Source organism: Heliangelus exortis, chromosome 17 (genome assembly GCF_036169615.1).
Source record: "Heliangelus exortis chromosome 17, bHelExo1.hap1, whole genome shotgun sequence".
Classification (NCBI taxonomy): domain Eukaryota; kingdom Metazoa; phylum Chordata; class Aves; order Apodiformes; family Trochilidae; genus Heliangelus; species Heliangelus exortis.
Genome location: NC_092438.1, coordinates 9,647,814 through 9,670,794, shown reverse-complemented (window position 1 = coordinate 9,670,794; position 22,981 = coordinate 9,647,814). Strand labels below are relative to the sequence as shown.

General features: G+C 53.2%; 2 protein-coding genes across 5 annotated transcripts in view; one reads left to right on the top strand and one right to left on the bottom strand.

Moving 5' to 3' along the window:
* The window catches only part of TNRC18 (trinucleotide repeat containing 18), a 55,925-nt gene extending 53,216 nt beyond the window's left edge, over positions 1–2,709 (top strand). For 3 of the 4 annotated variants that reach the window (XM_071761070.1, XM_071761066.1, XM_071761068.1), the window contains one exon: positions 196–2,709. In XM_071761070.1, coding sequence (XP_071617171.1) covers positions 196–402 — 207 coding nt within the window. In that variant the 3' untranslated portion in view covers positions 403–2,709. The remainder of the gene's footprint in view (positions 1–195) is intronic. The other variant, XM_071761067.1, reaches the window with a different exon arrangement.
* SLC29A4 (solute carrier family 29 member 4) lies at positions 2,379–9,469 on the bottom strand. Its single transcript, XM_071761071.1, has 11 exons — positions 9,389–9,469; positions 7,551–7,720; positions 7,209–7,340; positions 7,003–7,116; positions 6,794–6,922; positions 6,238–6,312; positions 5,607–5,872; positions 5,373–5,511; positions 4,948–5,135; positions 4,430–4,670; positions 2,379–4,341 (listed from the first exon to the last, which is right to left on the bottom strand). The coding sequence occupies exons 2-11, from the start codon at positions 7,708–7,710 to the stop codon at positions 4,199–4,201; spliced, it is 1,587 nt and encodes a 528-aa protein (XP_071617172.1). The 5' UTR covers positions 7,711–7,720; positions 9,389–9,469; the 3' UTR covers positions 2,379–4,198.
* Between the last annotated feature and the right edge of the window lie 13,512 nt (positions 9,470–22,981).

The window sequence follows — 22,981 nt, the reverse complement described above, 5'->3', positions numbered from 1 at the left end:
TAGGGGTAGCTGCTGATTCCCAGTGTCCTTCTGGGGTGGAAGTGGACATGAGGGGGGAGTTCTTGAGTGTGAGCACAAGCCCTGGCCAGTGATGATGGACATTTTCCTTGCACATTGAAGAAGATGCTGTAAATACTGTTGAGCTCTAATTGCTCCTTTTCTTTCCATCTCCTTCCTGCTGTTCCTTCAATGCAGCGAGCCCTCTACCAGTCCTCCCACGTGGATGAAAATGATGTCCAGACCATCTCACACAAGTGTCTTGTTGTTGGTCTGGATCAGTATGAGCAGATGCTAAAGACAAAGAAATACCAAGACAGTGAGGACCTCTACTACCTTGCAGGGACCTATGAGCCCACTACGGGCATGATCTTCAACACTGATGGGGTCCCTGTCATCTGCTGACCGCCCAGGGGACACGTGCCACCCCCTGGGAAGGGATGGGACAAACCTGAGGACGTGCCTGTTCAGACGACATGATTGTTTCTTTCAGTGCTCATGACTTCTGTGTCACACTACAGATAGGAGAGCGTGAGAGACATGAGGAGGAAGGAGAGGGCTGAAGAAAGGGGTTGGGGAAGCAGTTACAGGACTCGAGGAAGATTCTGTTGGGTGGTGGCGTTTGAACCCCAACGTTCTTCTGGAAGTGGCTTTAAGTAAGGTGACACTTGACCATCTTCTCCCTTCCTCCTTTTGGTCCAGGAAAGCACATGGGTCTCGTGATCATTTCACCAGCGGGACCCCCCCGGCAGGAGGGATCCCTTTTGTGTCATTTACCCCCGTCAGTACCATGGGAGCTGCCTGCACGTGGAAGGACACCCCGCTGGCCTTCTGTGTGTGCTCCTCTCCGTCCTTATCTCCCCTTTTCCTGCTTAGTTTCGCATGACCCCTTAGGAAGGACAGGGTGAAAGAGAAAGGAGATGAGTTCTCTCTCCGCGCTTCGTCTCGATCCTCTCAGCGCCTTTTTGCGGTTCCCTTTCCCTGGAGGCCCCTGGCTGGCAGAGCTGTCCCCAGCATGGATGGAGGTGACAGAAGAGGTCCTCTGGGCTGGAGGAGCCAGGTGGAAGGTGAGCCAACATCTAGTCTGGGATGATGCCTTCCCACTCCTCGAACAAAGAGTGGGAACCACCTTCCCCATCCCTCTGCATCCCTCCTGCCCTGGAAAAGTGCCGGGAGAGCCAGCGTATGGTGAGGGGGTGACACCTGGGGAATGAAGAACTCATCTTGGAGCTTGAAGTGAAGGAGGGCAGGAAATGACTGGGGAAAGCTGCTGCTGGGTGCTGGTAGAGCAGAGGAGACCACATGGCTTTGGATTGCAGCATTCCTTGCCCAGCTTTAACCCCCATGCCTTGTCTGAGCAGAAACGAGCCCTCACCCCTCGCTGGAAGGGGATGGGGATCGAGTGTGAAGCCTGGCTGTGCCTGCCTGTGGTGTTTCTGCAGTGTCACTGCCACCTTGGGCCTGGGGAGGGGACCCTTCATCCTGCTCCATCCAGCCTGCCAACCTCCCCACAGCTCCCAGGGGCTCACCATTGCCTCTTCCCTCCATCTGTGGAGCTGACCCATTGTGGGCACACGGAATCACACAACCTCAGACTGGTTTGGAGTGGAAGGGACCTTAAAAGATCATCTAGTTCCAACCCCCCTGCTTGGGCAGGGACCTTAAAAATCACCCAGCTCCAACCCTCTACACGGGCAGGGACCTTAAAGACCATCCAATTCCAACCCCCTGCACGGGCAGGGACACCTCCCGCTCAATGGAGGTGTCGGACCCGTTGGCATCACCACAGCACCAAGATTGCACCCAGCTGGAGGGGACAATACAGAGGAGAACCATGCAATGATGCAACATCCTTGCACTTAAAAACAAAACCTCCCAAGAGACGCACTGATCTTTGCAACTACAGACTCGCACTACGGATTTGCTAGGACGTGGAGCGGGGCCCGGCTCGGCCCAAGTGACGGCCCAAGCTCTGGTGGAAAGATCCCTGAAGACAAAGGACAGATTGGAAACCACCCACCCTGGTACCAGAGACTGGGGCCTGGGATTCAGGGGAACCCCTGCAAAGTCACCCCTTGTCCTTTAAATGAACCACACGGTGCTGAGCTCGTACCAACCTCCACCCTGGGCCACCGGCGCCTCGGATAGTGACAGTTCTAGCCTGTACAGTTTTAATGTACCAAAAGACTCTTTAGCCCTCCTGTATTATAAGTCTTTAAATGGATTCAACTTTTTAATTATAAATATAAATATAAATATATATATATAAATATAAACTTTTTAAAACTGTGAAAAAAAATTATGAAATTATAAAAAAAAAAAAAAAAAAAGAGGAGAGAAAAAAAAAAAAAAACAACGACAGAAATGAACACAGTCTGACGTTTAGAATATTATTTTTTATTTCCTGTTGGATTGTGATTGTAAATGATCTGGGAACAGGCACACCCCCCACGCTCAAAGTGTACTGTACTTCTAGAAGCAAATTGTGTGAGCATATTTTAAAGAGCGAGAGAGAGAGCGCGCGAGAGAGATTTTATGCTAATGTTAAATAGAAAGCACTTAAAACCCACTGCCTTCTATGGAACACAAGGATATTTCAGACAATCGAGAGGAAAGGAGAGCCAGGTTTTTGTCTTTTTTTTTTTTTGTTTGTTTGTTTTGTTTATGTTTTGTTTAAAAAAAATTTTTTTTGGCATTCTGTTTGTTGGAGAACTCAGTGTGATCTTTTTTCATAAAAAAAAAAAATAATTGAAAAAAAAAAAAAAAAAAGCAACCCAACGAAGCATCTTTCTTTGTCTCCCTTGTCCTGACTGCAGGGTTGTTCAGCCCTTGATGGCCATGGTCTCTTTTTGGCTCAGCCCTTACCTTGTGTTTAGGGAAAGACCCAACAACCCAGGTGCCACGAGGCTCTTGGGGGAGCCATGTGCATGGTGCCTTCCCTACCTTGAGCCCTGCAGGGACCGTGTTTTGAGGATCAAATGCTGGATTTGGTCCTTTTGGTGTAAGCTGCACTTCAGCCAGCTGGGGCCTTGGCATGGTGGGGCTGGGTCAGGGATGCCAAGCCTGGTGCTTGCTGACTCTTGCTCCTGCCACCTCCAGTCCTTGGTCTTTGCTTCCTTGGGACGTGGCACCTGCTGACTCCTGGCACTAGGAGGTGTAGCCAGTCCCAAAAAAGCTGCAGCCTCTGGTGCTGGTAACTTCTGCAGATGGTTTCTGCTCCTCTCAGACCCTTCCTTCTCTTGCTTACTACCCACAAAAGTGTTGCACTTCATCAGCAGTTTGCAGGCTGGTAGGGGTTTGATGGGACCTGGTGACAAATCCATCTGTCCCAGGTGATGGATGGAATCTTGGAGATGGAGAGCAACACAAGGGACACCCCAAGACCCTAGAGGACAGGGAGCAGGAATTGTGCTGTCCCTGTTTGTCCATCACCAGCAGCCAAGACCAAGCATCATTGGAGTTGTCACCTGGTGTCACTTGTGTCCCTTGCAAAAATCCTGAAGCTCAGCAGCAGCCCCTGGGCAGCATCTGCAGCACTGTGGCCTTGAGACTCCCCTCTGGCCCATTGTAGACCCACAGCATAGGGCTTGGGGAGGCAAGACCCTGCCTCTCTCACAGTTAGAGGGGGCAAAAAAAAAAAACACAACAGAAAAAAAGAAAAATAACTTATTTTTCCAGCCAGCAGAAGTGAACTCCTGGGTGTTTTACACAGCTCTTGGCCTCTTTGGGGAGGGGTGATGGTTTCAAGCCTTGATGAAAACCTGCAGTGCCTTGAAAGCTGAGACCACCTGCTGAGAACCACCAGGGCCTGAGGGAATTTTTTCTTCCTCTCTGTCTCCTCCTCTTCCTCCCCAGCCCTCCACATCACCCTCCTCCCCAGTGCTGGTCTCACTCCCTTTGGGATTTGGCAGTAATTTTCTTCCTCCTGGCAATGGCTTGGCTTAAACAGGAGAAGACCTTCCCTCTTGCCTCCACATCACTGATAGGGAACCACCTGAAGAGCAATGGGACTGTCCCTGGGGTGGGAGGAATGTCACCCCAAGAAGTGTCCCTGCCAATGGGATGCTGGTCCCTGGCTGCCCTTGGGCACCTTTCTGCCTCCAGGTTCCTTCCCTGAGGAGTGACATGGGCCAAGAGGGACAGTGGGGACCACGGTGGGAAGAAGGTCTCCATCTTTTCCCCATTGCCCCATGATCAGGGCTCAGTACCCTGATGTAAAGGAGCCATTGGAGGTCTCGGTGTAGAAGCAGGAGCTGTGGGAGGTGCTGGTGAGGCTGTAGGCAAAATACGCCACGGCCGAGCCCAGCGTCAGGCCTGTCATGTAGGACACAGTCATGGTGTTCCCTGTGGGAAGGGACAAGGGGTGTCAGGGATGCTCTGTCCCACCCCACATGGGATTCCCTAAGGGGGGGGATAGGTGTCTCAGTCCTACCTGCCAGCTCCCGCTGCTCTGGGCTCACTTTGCCTGCAGCCAGGATCATGGGGACGCTGCCAAAGTAGCCATTGGTGATGCCCATGAGGAGAGAGAAGATGCAGGGCCAGGCAGGGTGGCCGAAGGTGGGCTTCCCGTTGGGGTAGACACACATGATGAAGAGGGGGATGAAGACCACACGGAGGCAGGAGTAGACGAGGAGGTGGGTTCCTCTCCAGTCATAGGGCAAGGCAGCCAGGATCTGCAGCAAGGGGCAGAGACCGGGCTGGGGGAGGCTGAGGAGGGCAACGTGGTGCCCAAAATGGGCCAGCAAGGAGGGTGGCAAGACCACCTCCTGCAGGAGCCCAACATCAGCCATGTTGGTAAGGAACCTCACACTGATCAGATGCGTGTGAGGTGGAAATGGCCCTTGGTGGCCAAGTGGCTTTGAAAGAGACAAAAAAAAAGAAATTAAAAAAAGAGACACGGTGGAAAGGGATGCAACGACTCCACCTTGTTGGGCTTGGCCTCTCTCCTACCTTGCCCACGAAGTCAGAGAGGTTGAAGATGGCCATGATGAGGATGGGGAGCCATTCCCCCAGCGTGCAGTTGTGGATCTCTGACTCCAGCCCAGGAAAGAGGCACAGGGTGATGAAGTAGGTCATGGCAATGGAGAGCATGTAGGCCCAGATCAGCCGGGACACGACGTAACGGTGCAGCAGCATGTCTGGCAGATACAGGCAGCACAGCTCAGCCAAAAACCCACAGAGACCCTTTGCAGAGCCTGAAAGCCTTAACTGCTCACCAAGAGCAGTTCCAAAGACACGATTGCCCCATGTTTTGGGCGTGTTGAGAAGGGGTGACCCTCCCCCAGAGCCTTAAGCCACTTGATGACTCCCTCTGCCCCACAAAGTGCTACAAAAATGGCTCAGTGCCCCCCCCTTCCCTTGAGCCCACCACTCACCTCTGAAGCTGGGCCAGCTCCTCTTGATTTTGGGCCGAGGGACATCAAAACGTACGTAGGTGCCACTGCCAGCCAGCTCAGCTTCGGGACCAGGGCTGCCCCGGGGGGAGCTTGGCTGCCCCCCCCATGGTCGATTCTCCTGCACGGGGAGGAGAGAGGGGACACCAGTGCTGAGCACCAGTGGGTGGGGAAGGACCCTGTGGGGAGCATCCAGGAAACCCACCCTCGGCTTACAAATTGGATGTCCTCGGCAGTGACATCGTGGTGGACACGGTAGCCCCTCCCGTGGTCTCCAGCCCCCCGGGGCTCGGGGGGACCCTTGGTGGAGCAGGTGGTGTAGTAGCGGACGAAACGGGTGCGTTTCACCAGGAGGTGGAGGATGAAGCACGTCAGCTCCATGCCGATGGAGATGAAGAAGAAGATGACTGTGTTCTCCTTCTCATCTGAGAGCAGCAGCTTGGTGAAGATGCGGCTGAGGGAGATGATGACCCCAGCGGTGCCTGCTGGCACAGGAGAGGTGGTGGCTCCGGGTCCTGCCGAGCCCCACGTCTTGGAGAGCCCCGGCAGACCCTCCCCCCCTCCCCTCCACCCCATCATTTGGAGATGATGCCTTCATGCTACAAGCCGTGGCTTTTTTTGGGCCAATGGAACCCCCACCCCCAGCTTGGTGTGTCAGTACAAGACATTTACCAGCCATGCAACCCCATGGTTGGCTGGGGAGCACCCGGGGTGGCTCTCATCTGCTGGAAACATGGCCAGGCTTTGCTGGGGACAGCAGTGCTCCCCTAAAGGGGACTCTGCAAGGGCCCTGAGGGACAGGGGAGGGAGGTGTGTGTGTGTGCCCCCCCGGGATGCAGGTACTCACTCTCGCCTGTCATCACCCCCTGGGTGTAGCGCTTGGGCAGCAGCCCCGTGTAGCCGTAGAAGCTGGATTGCTGCACTTCAGGAGGGACACACCGAGGGGAGAAGGAGGGATTATTGCTGCAGCAGGGGACAAGAAACCCCCAGGAAACCCACGTGCTGTCCCACCCTGGAGCTGCCCCCACCCTGGACAAGAAACTCCTGGGGAACCCACGTGCTGCCCCCACCCTGATGCAGCACCTGAAGCCTTCCTGTGCCCTAACTCAGGGTTTAGGGGTTTTTTGCCCTCCCTCAATGCCCAACCGTGGCTGTTCCCCCCAAGAGTGGCCACCAGGTATGTAGGGTGCCACCACGGTGGCCAGAAAGCAAAGCCATCGTGGTGCTGGGGACTGGTGCATGGTTTGGTGCTGTGTCCCCATCCAGTGCCACGGTGCCTGGACAGAAGCGGAGGGGAGGGAACAGGGATGTGAGGGTTGGCTTAAAGGGAACAGAGGTTGTCCAGGAGCTTTAAGGGAGGAGGATGTTCTCGGGCTCTGTGTGCCATTTGCTGTCCCACATACCTGTGCAGCCAAAGGCCACCACCCCGACTGCCACCAGGTTGATGGCATAGGCTTGTCTGCGGGTGAAGAGCTCCAGCCAAACGTCACAGATGCTGACGAAGAGCAGAGGCCCCAGGGCAAAGAGATAGCCTGTGGGTGGGAGACATGGGTGGGTAATGGTGTGGAACTTGGGGCTGGTGCTGCTGGGGGCTGTGGGGACATCCACTCACCCACAGAGATCCGGGTGTGCAAGCTCAGCAGCTCCACCAGCGCGTTGTTGAGGATGACAGCCACCAAGGCCACCAGGATGTAGGTGAGGCTCATGTCAAAGACAATGGAGGTCCCTGAGGAGAGGGAAGGGATGGGGATGGAAATGAGGCCAAGTCCTCTCCAGCTTTGGGGTGGCTGGGAAGTTCTGCTTCTGCTGGAGACCTACCTGGGTATTTATGGTGCAGGTAATCCACATCAGTGATAAAGCTGTTGTATGGCAGAAGAAATCCCACCCCAGCCAGCAGCATGGCAAAGTAAATCCCATGGTATCGATCCTGGGGCTCGGGTTCCTCAGAAACTGTGCCAAAAGGGAGGGGAAAAAACAAAACAAAACAGGGAAAAGAGGTGACAGTGGCACTGCTGCACCCATGGGACCTGCAGCAGACCCTGAGCACGGGGTGACGAATGGAGCTTCCACATCCTTTATGGCAACTAAATGGCATTTCTGGCCTTTTGTGGCTATTAAACCCATCTCAGGAAGCTCCTAAATGGGTGGAAAAACCCTCACCTGGCTCCATGAAGGTGAGGACACCCTTGGTCTGGCTGCCCCTCTGCAGCTCCTCCTCCTCCAGCTGGTAGCTGTCAAAGCTGAAGCTCATCACCACGTTGCCCTCGGGCGTCCCCGCTGGGCTCAGCTCCTTGAAGCGCTCAGCTCCCACCGAGCCCATGGTGGCCAACCTGGGAGGAAAGGCAGTGACACCCTCGGGATTGTCCCCTGGGTGATGCCAGGGGTCTGCAAGGGATTGATGAGCCTGTGGCTGGTCCTGAGCCTTCACCCCCCCACCACACTCCTACGGCTCCTGTGTTTTTGCCACCTAGAGAGATGCTCAGGGAGCTTCTGGGGGAACCCCAGCAGGATGCCCAATGGGATCCACCCCAAATGCATCCCAAAAAGAGCTCTCCAAACCCTTGACGTCCCCCAGCAACCCTGACAGCACCACCCAAGCCATGGTTTGTCCTTCTGAGACCCTGCCCTGGGGACCAGCCCCTGGGTTGGGCTGTATTAACAATGCCAGGCACAAGATGCCAGCCAGCCCCTGCTGCCCATGGACCATGGAAATCTCCTCCAAAGCAGCAGCTTGAGGCAGGCAAGGGAAAAAAAAAAAAAAAAAAAAAACCAAACCAAAAGAGTAACAGTGATTTCTCTGGTCTCCTCACCAGCCCTGCTATTTGCAGCAGTGCAGAGCTTTTCCAGCATCTCCCTGGCTGCCAGGATGGGTCAGATGCTGGGGCAGCTTGGGTTAGGTGGGAAATGTGGTGCCCAGAGACCCTGTGAGCACAATCCTAGAGGCTAAAATGCATCCTCTCCTGCAGGGGCTGGTGGCGTGGAGCAGACCTGCCAAGACCAAGGCTATGAGGAAGCCACAGAGCTGGTGGGGGCCTTGATGGGGTCCCCACCCTGCACGACAGTGTCATGGGCCCCAAAAGCCCCCCCATGGTGGAGCACCACATGCAGGACAACCCAGAGGGACGTGGTATGGGCTGGGAACACTGCTCCATCCCATTGTTCATGGAGAAACCTGTTCTGATCCCCTCCACCAAGAACCCTCCTGTGCCTGCTGCTAACCAAGGCAGTAAATCCCAGAGGGAAACATCTCCAGAGGGTTGGGGAAATCCTGTTGGGGGTTTTATTTTCCAAGGCAGAGATCCCAGCTGGAGAACACACCAGCTGGAAACACCTACTGCAACCCAAACTTCTTGGTGCCGGGGGCCAGGAGCAGAGCAAGATACGCTGCAGAACCACGGGGCTGGACCAGCCCTCCCCCCTCAACCCCCCCCTTCCCCTGCTCCGAGCATCCCTGCACCGCAGGAAAGCAGATTTTCCCCTCCCTTTGGATTTACACCATGGGAGGAGGCTCAGGCCCCACCGACCCTCTGGGTGCAGGGTGGGGATTCTCCATCAAAGCCAAGGGTGGGAGTCACCAGGGCAGAGCCCAACCCGCCCTCTGCACCCCAGTGCCGGGAGACCGCTGGGCAGCGCAGTCCCAGCCCCGGGCAGAGCAGAAAAGCGATTTTTTTTTTTTTTTTTTTTTTGCTCTGGCAAAAGGCTCTCTCGACATCTTGCAAGCCGCGAAGTTGCAATAAACGAGGAGGGAAAAAAATCAATAATCCCCGGCCTCGGGGTGCAGGAAAGGGAGAGAGAGAGAGAGAGGGAGAGAGACACAGACAGACAGACAGACACAGACAGACAGACACACAGACACGGCAGCCTCATCCCCAGCCGCGCCCCGGGGGAAGATGCTCGGGAGCCGGGGAGGGCCGGGGGTCTCGGGGAGGTGTGGGGGGGATCCCCACAGGTCGCCCCCCGCTCCCGGCCGTGCCCAACAGGTCGGCCTGGGCTCTTACCTCCCTCCTCCGCCGCGGTTCTGCGGTACCGGTTCTGCCCCCGCCCCGCTCAGCACCGGCGGCCGCCGACCCCCGGCCCCGCCATACCGGAGCCTCCTCCTGGGGACGGGGCTGGGGGGGAGCGGAGCGGGGGGGAGAGCGGCAGCGAGTGCGGTGGCTGCGAGAGAGAAGCAGGGGCGGCCCCAGCCCTGCCTCCCGCCTCCCCCCGCATCCTCCCGCCTCCCCTTTCACTCCTCCTCCTCCTCCGATCCAACCCCCCCGGCTCCCCCCATTCCACCCTCCTGCAGCCGGGGGGGTCCCCGAGCGGCCCCCCGAGCCCCCGGGGCCGCAGGAAAGGTTTTTCCAATGGATCGAGCACAGTCATACCCTGGCTGTAGGTACCGCCTGTAGGTACAGCCTGTAGGCACCGTCTACAGGAGATTTAGGAGGGTTTCCAGAGCCTGGAGCTAATTGCAAAGAGAGATTAATTAGGAAGAAAGCCCCGGTAATTTCATTTAGGATGCATGAGATATGCAGGGACAGGAGCCTTCCCATCCTGCCAATGGTTTTGGGAAAAGATGAGCTGATGGAGGGAGGGAGGGATGGATGTTTAGATGGATTGCAGCTCTGGGCAGTATAGCTCAGCAATCCCCCAGGTTTTTGGGGAATTTTGGAAAACCCTCAGGTTTTTGAGGCTCTGGGAAACAACATAACCGGGGGGTGAAAGCCAAGCAAAAAGGGAACCAACAGGATGGGGCAGTGGGGACAGCTGCTCAGGATGGAGGATGTGTGTCCCCGAGGCAGTGTCACCACCCCTCCTGAGCCGGGTGAGCAGGCCCAGGCTGCAGGTGACAGCTGATGCTGTCAGGTTTCCTCAGAGCAGCAGCATGAGGAGGGGACACATCAGGTGTCCCCCTCCCCCCCAGGCTGAGTGGGAGCCCTGGGGCTCAGCACCCAGAGCGTGGGAGGGAGGAGAGGTCCCATCCCCACCCACAGACCCTGCCTGCAGTGTGCTGGGTGGTAAATGGCAATCTCCTGGCAGTCAATAAATGCTGTGCTGTATAAATCAGCACAGGGGGCTGGGGGGATGAGCTGGAGCTGCTGCTGCTGCTGCTGCTCACAACAGAGGAAATTAAAGACAAACCTGACTGCACCTCCTCAGCCACCCTTCCGCAGGGCTGGGCAAAGGGGCAAATTCAGCACAGGGAGGAAAAGAGGCCAGGTGGAAATTTCCATCTTTTCCCTTGGCCGGATTTTGGCTCAGATCAAACCAGCCTGCTGTGCTGAGCTCTGCCCAGAGCCAGGGCTCAGCTTTCCCTACTCCCTTCCCTTGGCTGAGCACCTGCACAGCTCAGTGCACGAGTGGAAGGGAGGATTTTTTTAATTTTTTGTTTCCCCCCCTCAGGCTGCTTGTTTTGCCTGGGTTTTGTTCAGCTCTAATTTGATATAGCACAAGGTTTACAAGAAGACAGTGTAAAATTAATAAATAAACCTCCCAGCACCTCACTCCTTGTGGAATACATCCCCTTGCCCTACACCAGACCCCATCACCCCCTGCCAGGTATCTTGGAGATGTAAGAACAGGGGGTGACTGTGATGGGGGTTCCCTGGCTGTGCCTGCCACCAGTTGGCACCCAGATGGTGTGAGTGCTTAAAAAAAAAAAAAAAATTAAGAGCAGGATGAGCTGCAGCATATGTGTGTTTGCCTTTTCTCAGCTCGCCAGGCAGCACTACTCATTGCCTTCTGCAGGGATTCTCCCTAGGAGCTGGGTCTCCCCATCCCAAAAAGGCTCCAGGTATGGAGCCAGGAAAGTCCTACAAAAACCACTCAGCTCAGGGGGAACATTTTGGCTCCCAAACACACCTGGTGCTCTCCAAGCCACAAGGAGATGCTGCAACCGAACACCTTGTAGCAAATAACAAGCCCCTGACTTTTGTTTAAAACCACACAACCCATTTGGTTAGGATTTGAAAACCAGACAACCCCTAAAATCCCCATTTCAGGGGACAAGGGTGTTCCCTTTCTGCTATGGGTGCACCAGGACCCTGCTGGGCTACCAGAAGATGCTGCTATGGCTTGGAGAACTATGGAGGACCATGGGGAGATGCTCACCAGGGTGAACATCCCTGAGTGGTTTTTTTTTTCTTCCTTTCCATCCAGAAGGACAGTGTGGGACCCAAATGACACGGTCCACATCCCCCAGGTGCTGTAGGAGCATGGGCAGGCTGAGGAGGGCATGGGGAGGAGGGGAAGGGCATCCCGTGAGCTGGGCTCTCCCTGATTTTTGCTGGGCTCTTTAATTTTTTAAACTGGTCCTGAATAATTCAGCTGTGATGTATAGCTGGTGAGTTCTCAAGGTTGGTGAGCTTGGATGCTCCTTGAGTTTCTGCTTGACCCACTTTAACAACCAACAAACCCTGCCAGGCACGATGCTCCCAGTGCAATGGGGCAAAGCTGGCCCAGACACCCCCCCCAAATCCCCAACCCCTCCATCCAACACCGTGCCCCACAGAGCATCCCTCACCCACACAGCAGTTTTTAGAGGTGTTTTTTTTTTTTTTTTTACCTTCTGTCCCAGAGCTCCTGGCACGAGTGAGTACATCCCAACAGCATTTGCTGGATTATGAGGAGGGATTTGCTCTGCTCCCTGAACCAGCAAACACCCTGTGGCCACCTTGCCACAGCTCCTTGCTATTCTGAGCCTCACCTCTCCCTCCTGGAGCCTGCTGGAACAGTGATTAATCCCACCGGGTGGAACAAGACGCTGCTGATTTATTTGGCTCGGAGTTGTTGGATTAGGCTGGTCTCCAGAAATCCCCTGTATTCTGGGTTTTTTCCTTGCCCTTCTGGCAGAGTCAGGTTTGATTAATCGTTGCTGTAGCAGAGGTGAGAAGAAGGAGAGACTTTTCAGGTATCTGCAGCCCACCACATCACCAAAACCCTCAAGCTTTAAGCCCTTGGGGAGTGTGGGAAGGGACTGTCCCTGCTGTCCCCATCCCTGTGGGCACAGCCACAAACCATCCCTTGGTTAAGCAGTGGCAAACTCAGCTCCTTACCCAAACCATGCTCACCAGTGTGCCCTGGGCTTTTTTTTTTTTTTTCTTTTTTTCCCCTCCCTTTTTCCTAAGCACTTTAATGCATTTACTTTCCCACTGTCAACCCTTTTCTCTGAGCTCTTCCACCCAGTACCCAGTGTCCTGTCCCCTCTGTGCCAGGGCGGGTGACACCGTTCCTGTGGTTGCTCAGCAGGAGGAACCAGGCAAAGGGAAGAAACACCTGAACCTTCCTCATCTCTTCCCCTGCACATCCATCTCTTCTGCTTCACGGGAAGGGGAGGCCATGCCCGAGCCTGCAATCCCCTCTTGGAAAAAAAAAAAATCCCCTTTAAGCATCATCCCAGCCTTCCCTGGGGTCTGCACCCAACGCTGGCCCAGCACCAACAGCATCCTCAGCAGTGTTGGCTTTGCAGGGAGATGGTGAGGATTAACCAGGGATGTTGTCCCTTGGCCAGAGTCACACTTGGGGGATTATCAAGCCCTGCAAGAGGTGAGGAGTAGCCAGGGAATTTGTGGAGGGGTTTGTCATAATCCGATTGCAGGAGCACAGGAGTCCCCGGTGCTGGCGGGAGCTCGGTACTGGAGGCCACGGGGATTAACTGGGTTTCCCCCAAGCTTTCCAACAGGGCTGGGATTGAAACGCTCCAGGGAGATGCAAAAGCTGAGCTGAGCATCATCTCTGGGGCATCCTGAGGCCAAGGACCAAGTTCTTCCACATGAATGCCCCGATTCTCCTGCCAGGGTTACTCTGTGCATCCCTCCTGCCCCCGGGGCAGCCAAACCGGCCTGGGAGAGCTGGAGAAACCCGGAGAGGATCCCCACAGCCCTTGCAATTCCCCTCCCCACCTTGTTTGCTGGAAGAGATTCACATCCATCACTAATTAATCCAAGATGAGCTGCTCATTCATCTCCTTGATTGCAACTTTGCATAATTGCTGCACGCACAGGCGGAGCGGCAGGAGGGGATAAAAAAAAAAAAAAAGGAGACAATCAGCAGCGGGGGTAGGGAAAAAAAGGACCGGGAAGGGCTGGTTCAGCTCGCTCCCACTCACCAGGCTATTTAAAAAATCAGGTTGAGAGAAGAAATCTTTTCTCTGGAAGGAAAAAATGGTGAGAGCCACCCTTGGATGGGATCTTTCCCCCACCCCATGCCAGGTTTCAGAAGGGTATCACCCTCAGCCTCAAAGTCTGAGTCCTTCTGGCAGTGGGAAAAAAATGAATTACCCAAAATAACCCCTCCACCCCATGGCAATTCCTACCATGCTCACCGTGCTTCCATTTTCTTTTTTTTTTCCAATATCCAAGCAGTTGTCTGGAGGTTTCAGAGTGAAGGCTCCACCAAGGAGATCAGAGCAAACACATCCCCCCGAGCCAGTGCCCCAGATTCCCCCTTTCCCGGGTATTTTAGATGTTAAACCCCCCCAAAAAAGCAAAACAAAACAAAACTAAAAACAGGACTCAGAGGACAGCGAGCCGGGTGCTGCCTCCCGGGAAAGGAACCCAATGGGACAAGGGAGACTGGGCAGCATCACCTGATGCCTTGGTGATGGGCAGAGCTCACCAGCTGAGCCCATCCGAGCCCTTGGTAGCACTATTAGTTGGAAAAAAAAATTTAAAAATCAACTTTTCCTGCTACAAAATGTTCCCATGGGTCTCCAGGGTGGGGTGGGCACCCAGGGGTGGGGTGGCTGGTGCCACGCAGGTGACGTGCCAGGAAATTGCTGCAGGTATCGGGTTATTTTGCCACCTTCCTCCTCCGCTCCCATCCCACTCCCAGACCTCTCCCCTCCCCACTTTACCCCCCCACACCCCCCAAAACTGAGTGACAGGGCAGCAAACCGCAGCAGACAGGGCAGCCCCACGCTCCCTATTCACCTTTTGCCCCGCGAAAGAAAAGAGCTACTTTTCAGCTTCAGCCTTTTCTCTAGAAAAATGCAGCTCCCTCCCCTTCCTGGCCCCATGGCGAGGGCTGAAAGGGGAATTGGGGAAGGAGTGGGGGGGTTTGGCCCCCGTCGCCCCTCTTAATCAGCCGGGGCATGCATGAAGCCTAATGCTGTGGCGAAGATTTCGGCACTATTGACACACACGGCGATTTAAACGCCTTACGGGGGGATTTGCATAAGCTCGGGGAGGGAGGAAGAGCTCGGAGAAAAGTGTTGACAATGGGAAAGTAAATGCATTAAAGTGCTTAGGAAAAAGGGAGGAAAAAAAAAAAAAAAAAAAAGAATCTGATAAAGGAATAAACCAGTTAAGGGAATATATTACTTGGAGCCCAGTTATTCAAATCCTGCCTTATAGGAAATCCTCTTAAAGTGATCACCTGATTGTGTGTTAAATTCCTAATTGAATAATAAGAGAATTAGGTATTTCTCCCCAAAAGGCACAGAGATAGGAGCCCACGCGGGTGTGTGCTCGGGGGAGGAAATGCAGGAGAGGGGTCCCAGGGAGAAGGGATGAGATGGAATGGGGAGGGGGGGGTTCGTCGGGAAGGAAAAGGCTGCAGCACCGACCCCCTCTGAGGGCAAAGCTTTGCTGGGAGGGAGTGAAAAACGATGGTGTCCATGGGAGCAGAAATCCGGGGGAGCTCCAAGGCTCCTCCAGCCCTGGTGACCGTGACACAAAGGGTGAAAATGCAACAAAAGTGACTCTTGCCCCAGAGGTGGTGGGGATGCTGCAAGTGCAAAGAGGAAAAGAGGACTTCGGGGGGGGGGGGGGGGGGTTACAGCATCCCCTAAAGCTCCTGAGGAGCCTGGCTGCTGGGTGACTCCACTGCTGACACAGATCCTGCAGGACAGGGACTGTCCCCACCATCCCCTCAGCCTCCCCCTGCCACCTCGACCCCCACTTTTCCCAGCCAGGGCTGAAGGTGCTGCCTGGGTGTCCCCTCCTGCTGCCCTTCCCCTGCCTCTAAATAAGGCGCAAAAACCAAAACAAACCAAAAAACAAAGAAAGAAAAGACCAACCCCCATCACCTGGCACTCAGGAGGTGAAGGAGGAACAGCAGGACTGACATCCACCAAACCCACACCCTGCACGGGGGCAGGGGCGGGGGGAAGTAGAGAAAAAGAAAGAGAAAAGCTAAAAATAGCCCTGGGAGCTGCTGCTTTCTTCCCGGAGATAATTTTTCTACCCGCCTGTCTTATTTCATAAACAGGATTATTTATTTATTTTTCTCCCTCTTTTTTTTCTTTTTTTTTTTAACTCAACGCTACCACTTTACACATCACCACATCTCTTTAAAGAGCGAGTTAAAAAAAAAACAAACCAAAAAAAAAACCAACAACAACAAAACTAAACCACCCAAAACACACACACAACACACAAAAAAACCCCAACCCCGTCCCTAAACCCCAACCTCCTGAATAGCTCCAGCGTTGCTGCAGCTCTTTATAGGTAATTGAATATCCCAGAGTGCATCTGCTAATGCAAACTCCAACATAAATAAGCGGTAGCAGCGAGCTCGGGGAAGGCAGAGGCAGCAGCTGAGAAAACAAAGCGGGCAGAGCCCAGCAAACCTCAGCCAAGCTCAGGGCTGCCAGAGGCTTTTTATTAGGCAGAATTGGATTGCTGAGGCCAGGGGGAGGTCCAGCGAGCCCAGGAGCTGGGAGGGTGATGCTTATCGGATCCTCCTCTCCGCAGTGCCCTTCCCTGAGCCCCCCGATCCCCGGGGGACACCCCTGTCCCCCTTTGCCTGGCAGGTCCCCCCCTGGCAGTCCAGAGCAGGTTATGGCTTTGCTGGTACCCGCCCGTCGGTTCAGCATCTTCCAGCAGCAGGCAGGGAAATCAGGGAGGACAAGAGCAGTTAATTTCAGCCTGCAGAGGCCATCTTTCCCCGGGTGCCTTGTTTTGTTTCCAAACAGCCTTCTAATAACTCGTTTCAGTTGGTAAAAAAAAAAAGAAATAGCTATAGCCTGACCGCTTGAAATGCAAATTGCTTTTCGTCCTCGGAGACATGAAAGGCTCCTTCCTATCGGAAACGTTAAAAAGGAGCCCAGAGAACATCTCCCGGCGCTGCTCCCCTGCTTTCAGTTTCAAAGTTGTTTTCAGGGGAGGAGGGAAGAGATGCTTCCTGCAACTTCACCATCCAGAGCAGGCACGGGGTGCTGGAGGGCTGGGGGATGCCCAGGGGGCACCCAGAGCAGGGACCCCTCTACTCTGACAGTGCACGGGAGTGGGGGGGAACGACCCCATAAACTATTTCCCTATAAACCAGACCTGTTCCAGCCTTCAGCCCACAGCAGAGAGTGGGGATGGGTGAAGCCCCGAGCTTTGCTCCCTCCTGTGCACTTCCTGCTTTCAATTTCAAAATCTGAAACACGATTTGCTCAGGAAAACGGAGCCAGAGTGGGGGTACAGGCAGGCGGAAACCCCTCCCGGCTTAAAGCCGCAGCTCAGCCCATCACTGCCCTGCTCTGCTCTGGATAAGCTCCTTCTCCAGTCTCCCAGCAGCTTTCCCAGGGACACACAGCAAGCCCAGAGCCTTCTGCTTCCCTGAGCAGCTGGGGGAGGGCAACACAGGCCAGTTATAATTTTTTTTTTCCTCCTTATCTTGTTCTGCTCCTAGTCCTCGAGCACCAGAGAAGGTGCCCTGCAGGTGGGGACACAGAAATCCTCCGGGAGGGAAAAAGGGAAGGAGCAGGGATGAGCTGGGAGCAGGGGGAAAGGCAGTGATGCTGCCAGGGAAGGGAGAAAATAACATGGATAGGCCAGGGGGAAAAAGGTGGGATGCTCTCAGGGGAGGGAGGAAAAGGCTAGAATGCTCCCTGGGGAGAAGCAAGGATGTGCCGGGGGGGGGGGGGAGGCTATGATGGTGCCGGGAAAGGGGGGACAGAACATGGCTGTTGCGGGGGCAGTGGCGGGGATGCGGCCGGGAAGGAGCCGGGATGCCCCGCACCACCATCTGGCGGCTGCGCGGCGGCAGAGCGCGGCTCCCCGGCCCCCAGCACTGTCGCCTGTCACAGGTTTCTGCCGGGACATCCAAGGGAGGAGGGTGCTGCGTGCCCCTGGGGCCAGCGAGAGGTGCTGAGCAGGTGCCCAAAGGTAACAGCCTGGACAAGGAGGGTCCACTCCTTGTGTCCCCCAACCTGGACCCATACAAACAGCACCTTCTCCCCCCAGGGCCTTCCTTGCCCTGAAACCAGAATATCAAAATACTGCCAAAAGCCTCTAGGTTATTTTATATATTTACCAATCTGACTCCTTTTCTTATAACCTTTAACTTAATAAAATTCTTTGCTAAAAAAAAAAATAATAAAAGAACTGGAAGAGCAGGCATCAGCTTCCCTCAGCTCCAGGAGGCTGGGCAGAAAGCCCTCAGTAGCTCACCTCACCTCATTAATATAGCTCACATCACACCATTAATTAGCTGAAGAAATCTCTTCCAGGGGCCTGACAGATCCACATCCAAAACCTCTGCTGAGACCTGTCCAGGCCAGCTCAGATGTGATGCCACAAAAGGTGCGGGCTCAGGGATGGGTGAGTGCTGCAGCAGGACCCGGGCAGGGTCAGAGAAACACTGGTGCTCATCCCAGCACCCACTGCTCCCCCAGCACCACCCCAGCATCTGCTTTCTCCCTCCTTGCTCTGAAAACCAGGGATGCTGCATTTGTTACAAACCAACAAGCCTGAGGTTGATGTGAGCCCACCAGAGCCATTTTGCTCCTGGCAGCACAGGTGGCACAGTCCCAGCCCCATGAAATTGGGATGATCCCACCAGAATCCTGCTCTGGCTCTGAGTTAAATCACCTTGGGCTCGAGGCCAATATCATGAGTGAAGAAAAATAGCAGAGGGTCCCAGGGTCACTTTGGTGCATGGCCACAGTATGGCCAAACCCAAAAGCCTCCTGGCTACCAAGGAGCCAGGAAGAAACACCCCTACAAGTCCACATCTACCCTTGTAACAAGATAAATAATGGGAAATGAGATTTCTTAGTCCCTTCCCTGGGAATTCAGGCTCTAATGGGCCACACTCAGCAACAGCAGCAGAATGCGAGACTGCAGATCTGAACACAACTCTGTCTGCATCAACCAGAGCTGTGTTTGAGCCTGTATTTACCCTTTTTCCAGTATTTTGCTCTCCCCCAGGGCAGGAGCAGAGGGGCAGCCGAACCTCCCAACACGTCAGAGGGTCTGGATCAGCAAATCCACCCGGAGCACCGTGGATGGAGGAGTTGTTGGCATCACCACTGCAGCTGGAGTTGCTGCTTACGAAGCCCAGCAACTTCTGTCAGATCTTCAGTTTGCTCCAGGCAGAAGGCAGGAAACATCAGCAGCAGCCTAAAGAGGTTTAGAGAGACTCATCTGAGCTCCCAGAGCTCATTTTGCCTGCAGCAAATGAAGGTGCACAAGGAGCACTGTCAGGCTGGCATTGCCCTCCAGTGCTAGATCAGGAGAGGAGAGATCTGCAGCTCCACACCTGAGGCCTGGCAGCCACACAGGACAAGGAGAGTCTCATCATTGTGTGCTGCACCATTACTACCAAGAGCAAAAATACTACTTTTCTCTTTTCCACCCTGATTAGAGTGTTTACTGTGGCTTTGCCAAAGGAGGGATACGTACAGGAGCAGCAGATGCCTCCTCATGCATCTGCATGGGCTTGCTCCAGCTCTCCTACCTCATCGTGAAGGAGAGAAGCTGAGTGACAGCAGAGTGAGTGGGGTGAGTAAATGAAAGCACCACTTCAGATGCAACCCACAGAAGAAAGAATAAAGGAAGTAACCTAAGCTCACCTGAGGAGGAGAGAGAAGGATGAGTGCGAGTCCTTCAGGAAGAGCTTTTAGGAGGAACAAGAGGGAAAAATGACATTTGCAAGCCAAATGTGCCAGGGGAAACTCAGCTTGTTCTCTTCCCTGCAAAGCCCAGGTGGAGAGAGTCTTTTGAGAGCAGCTCCAGAGCACAGCTGGGGCTGAAGCCCTGCTGCTGGGGTTTTGGTTTGGGCCACTCTGGGAAGACCTGAAGGGTCAGGTCACCCTCATCCAGCCCCATCTCCAAGCAGTGAACAAAAGGAAGGAGACACAGAATACTTATCACAACACAGATTTAATTTCTTAGGCAGTTATAAAATTTACAAAGAGCAATGGGCTAGCAGTGAGAGCCAGACACTTGGTGAGGTGGAATGTTAAGACAGATTTTCCCACTTATCAACACAGATATCAAACAGATTAAGTGAGCACTCCAGGATGCAGGGGTTTTGTTGGCTTTTTTTGTTTGTTTTGTTTGTTTTTTTCCAGGTGAGGAAGCAAATGCAAGAGAGCAAATAGAGACAGGTAGACAAAGGGTTGAGTTGACAGCCCATAGAAACCCAGAGCTGTGGGTTTGGAAACATCTCCCCACTCCTGAGAAGCTGCTGGACACATGCAAAGGCAGCCAGAGTCATTGTGCAGCCACATGGTCAAAGCCACAGCACTGAGACACCTGGAACCAGCACAACTGTAGCTATTTGCAAGCCAGAATAAAAAACTTCTTGTTTGTCACTTTCAAGGCAATGCAAGATCAGATGTGCCAATTTGAAGCAGGTTAAAATGAAGGCATGTTACAGTTAGAAAAATAGGAAGTTGCTGAATTCCTTTGGTTGTGCAACTGGAATCCGAGAGGATTTATTTACAGTCAGAGCCCTGCTTGCTTCACTGTCAGCTTTTCATGGGGCAGCACAGATTCCAGAAAAACAAAAGCCTGCTCTGTACATGTGGAGAAGACCCCTCTCTGCCTTGCTCTCAGATGTTAACAGGTTAAATCAAGGCGACTGTTCCCCAGGACAGCTGGAGCACAGAATAAAACTTTCCAACCCTCTGCGGGGATCAATCCCCACCAAGGCTTCAGACAAAGACTTTTGTCACTCTGCAAACTGCAGTGGAGCATCTGCACACACAAGTGGGACACTGAACAGCTCAGTGGCCTACAAGGAGAGGGATTCTGCTGTCTTACTTTGGTGCAATGCCACAGGATAGAACAAAGAGTGCTCTGCTGATCAGCTCCTCAAGGCTTGGCCTTGACCTGCCCCCCTGAGCTGGTTGCTCTTCAGTTCATCCCTCCCTTTTTAGCATTACCCATAGGCCAGAGACAGGTTTCCTCTTACTGTATTTAAGAGCCTTCTCCCAAATTTATCTGTATTCAGGCAGACTTGAAAAGCTCCAACCACCCTCTGCACCAATGGGCCCAAGAAACTCACTCCTGCAGCCCCAGATCCTGATCCCAGAGGCAGCGCTGGCACAAACATCTGGCACAGCTTTCACCAACTTCTTGATGCTCCTTACTGCCTCCTCTTTTGCTAGATTTGTATCTATCCCTTGTATTTTGGAAACAGTGACATAAGAAGAGATAAAAGAGCTTTCTGCCTCAGAACCAGAAACACAAAATGGGGTAAACAGATGTGGAGACAGCAGCAGAGCTTTCACTCCTTACCTATTTGCACATCCAGAGATACACAGCTCCTTTCCCTACAGTGCTCACTGGAAACAGAGCCCACTGCAATCCAAGACTTGAGTTTAGGATTCAGAATTTCTTAGTATTTCCCCCTCCCCAGCTTTGGTTGTTTCTATTGTCAATCTTTACCCCCAGCCCTCTAGGGAGTTAAAAAAGCTGCCAAGAAGTGTGGGCTGTACCTCGAGACACACACACACAGTCACAGAACACACACTGTCCTTCCAAGGCAAGGCCAGGCTACAATGAGAGGGGCTGTTCAGGTGTTCCCATACCACAGGACTACAATCCCATGGCCACCACACAGGGTTGGGGCTTCCTCAGCTTACCCTGGGCTCACCCAGAGCTCTCAGATCATCAGAAAGGTTCAGACAGAGCATGACTGTGCAGGTGTGTGCTCCGCACTCAGGCTGAAGGATGAAGCTGCAAACAGCATTCCTGGGATGTTTAAGGAAAAAAAAAAGACAAACCACAAAATAAACAAACAAACAAAATAACAAAAACACATCTTTGTGTCGTTGGGATGAAAGCCCAACCTGAAAGGCTTGTAACTTTGGTAATGTACCACAAGAGGGTGGTTACTGAAGGCCTGAGGCCACCAGAAGAAATGGTGTGAATCATTTTTTATCTGAGAAAAGGCTTCTATCCTCATGCAATGAACTTCAAACTGCTGTCACCAACCTTAAACACAGTGTCACTGGGGACCAGAAACCACCTCCTCCACCCTGCTACCTCCATGCAGGTCAGAACCCCAGAATATTAGTACTTGTGCTTTCTAAAAAGATGACAAAACCAAGCTGGATGCTTTAAGTGACTTCCAGCTCCTGCTTAGGAGTGATCCAAGCAGAGCACAGGGACTGAACAGGCAGGAACATTCTGCAGCATTTGGAAGACACAAACACAGTGAATATGGGATCACCAAGTCACCTGTGGAAGACAAGGTGTAAAAATTAAGAAGGGGGTAAAATTAGCACAAGAGACATCTCCATTAGCAATAAATTTAGTAATTACACTAAGGGGCACATACCTTACTGTGTAGCATGGCCTTTGTTACACTCAAGAGTTGTAAAACCTGTGTGCTTAGCAGACCTGTGATGCTTATACATGTTTACTGCTAACTCTGCTTCTGGGGTCTATGCCAAGCCTCCAAGTATCTTATCAGGAACATCACCAGCTTTAGTCTGGAGTGAGCAGACATCTGACAGCTCCTGGGAGGCTGAGTCTGCCAGCAAAGCTCACTGAGCTTATATTTACTTTGAGACTTGTATTTTACTCTGCAGCTCCACGGCAAAGCTGATGGCACTTGCAGTAAAAAAAAAAAAGAAAAAAATAATTCCAGACCATAGAATTCATCTGTCAGCCAGAGACTGAAGTCAAGACTAAGCAAGGCTTCAGCACAGCTCAGTGCTTTGCTTTCAATGTGCTCTGGAGAGGACATCACAACCCACTTCAGCTGACTGCTTAGGACAGCCAAGGGTTTTCAGTGAATAAACAAACCTGAGCCCTTCTCTTCTACCTGTGCTGAGGTAACAACAGATTCCACCTGCATGGCCTAACAGCAGCCTCAGTGCCACAGCCCCTCCTGGCAGGGGCCACCACCATCTCCTGCACTTTCAGGGGAAGGGGAAGCCCACGGGCTCACACAGCTCTTTGGTGACAAAACCCACTGCCTGCATTGCTTGAGAGAAAGCTTCCAGATCCTAAAATCACACCACTGTCTGGTTGTGACAGCAAGTTCACACATAGCTGGAGCTCTCAGCTTCTGTCCTCTTCTCAAGATCTGCTATTTCCTTGCCTTTTTTTTTTTTTTTTTCCTCCCTTTTTCTTTTTGCAAGCAGTCAGTAGAGGAAAAGGAAGCAACCCACATTGCTACACAAAAGGCAAAGCAGGCTGGTTTTGGCAAAGGGAGGTAACACTCACCAAGTACTCAGCTAATCACTTGCTCACTTACTGTTACCCAAGACTTAAGAGAAGGCACATTACAACCCTAAAAATAGTCTGCAGCACTGCTCAGCCTTGGAAAGACAGAGCCAGGGGCAGGGCAGTTATGGATTTACTCCCAAACTGCCAAAGAGACAACCAGTCCTTGGAGCATATCACAAGAAATACTCTGATGAAAGGTGAAATAAAAAAGAAAAA

What these genes read in the sequence shown, in the direction of transcription:
- SLC29A4 (XM_071761071.1), bottom strand. Translation starts at nt 7,710, where the DNA reads ATGGGCTCGGTGGGAGCTGAGCGCTTCAAGGAGCTGAGCCCAGCGGGG. An exon ending in GGGGGTGATGACAGGCGAGA is followed by an intron (nt 5,873 to 6,237) that starts GTGAGTACCTGC and finishes CTGTGCCAGCAG; the next exon opens with GCACCGCTGGGGTCATCATC. An exon ending in CTGCCGAGGACATCCAATTT is followed by an intron (nt 5,512 to 5,606) that starts GTAAGCCGAGGG and finishes CTCCCCGTGCAG; the next exon opens with GAGAATCGACCATGGGGGGG.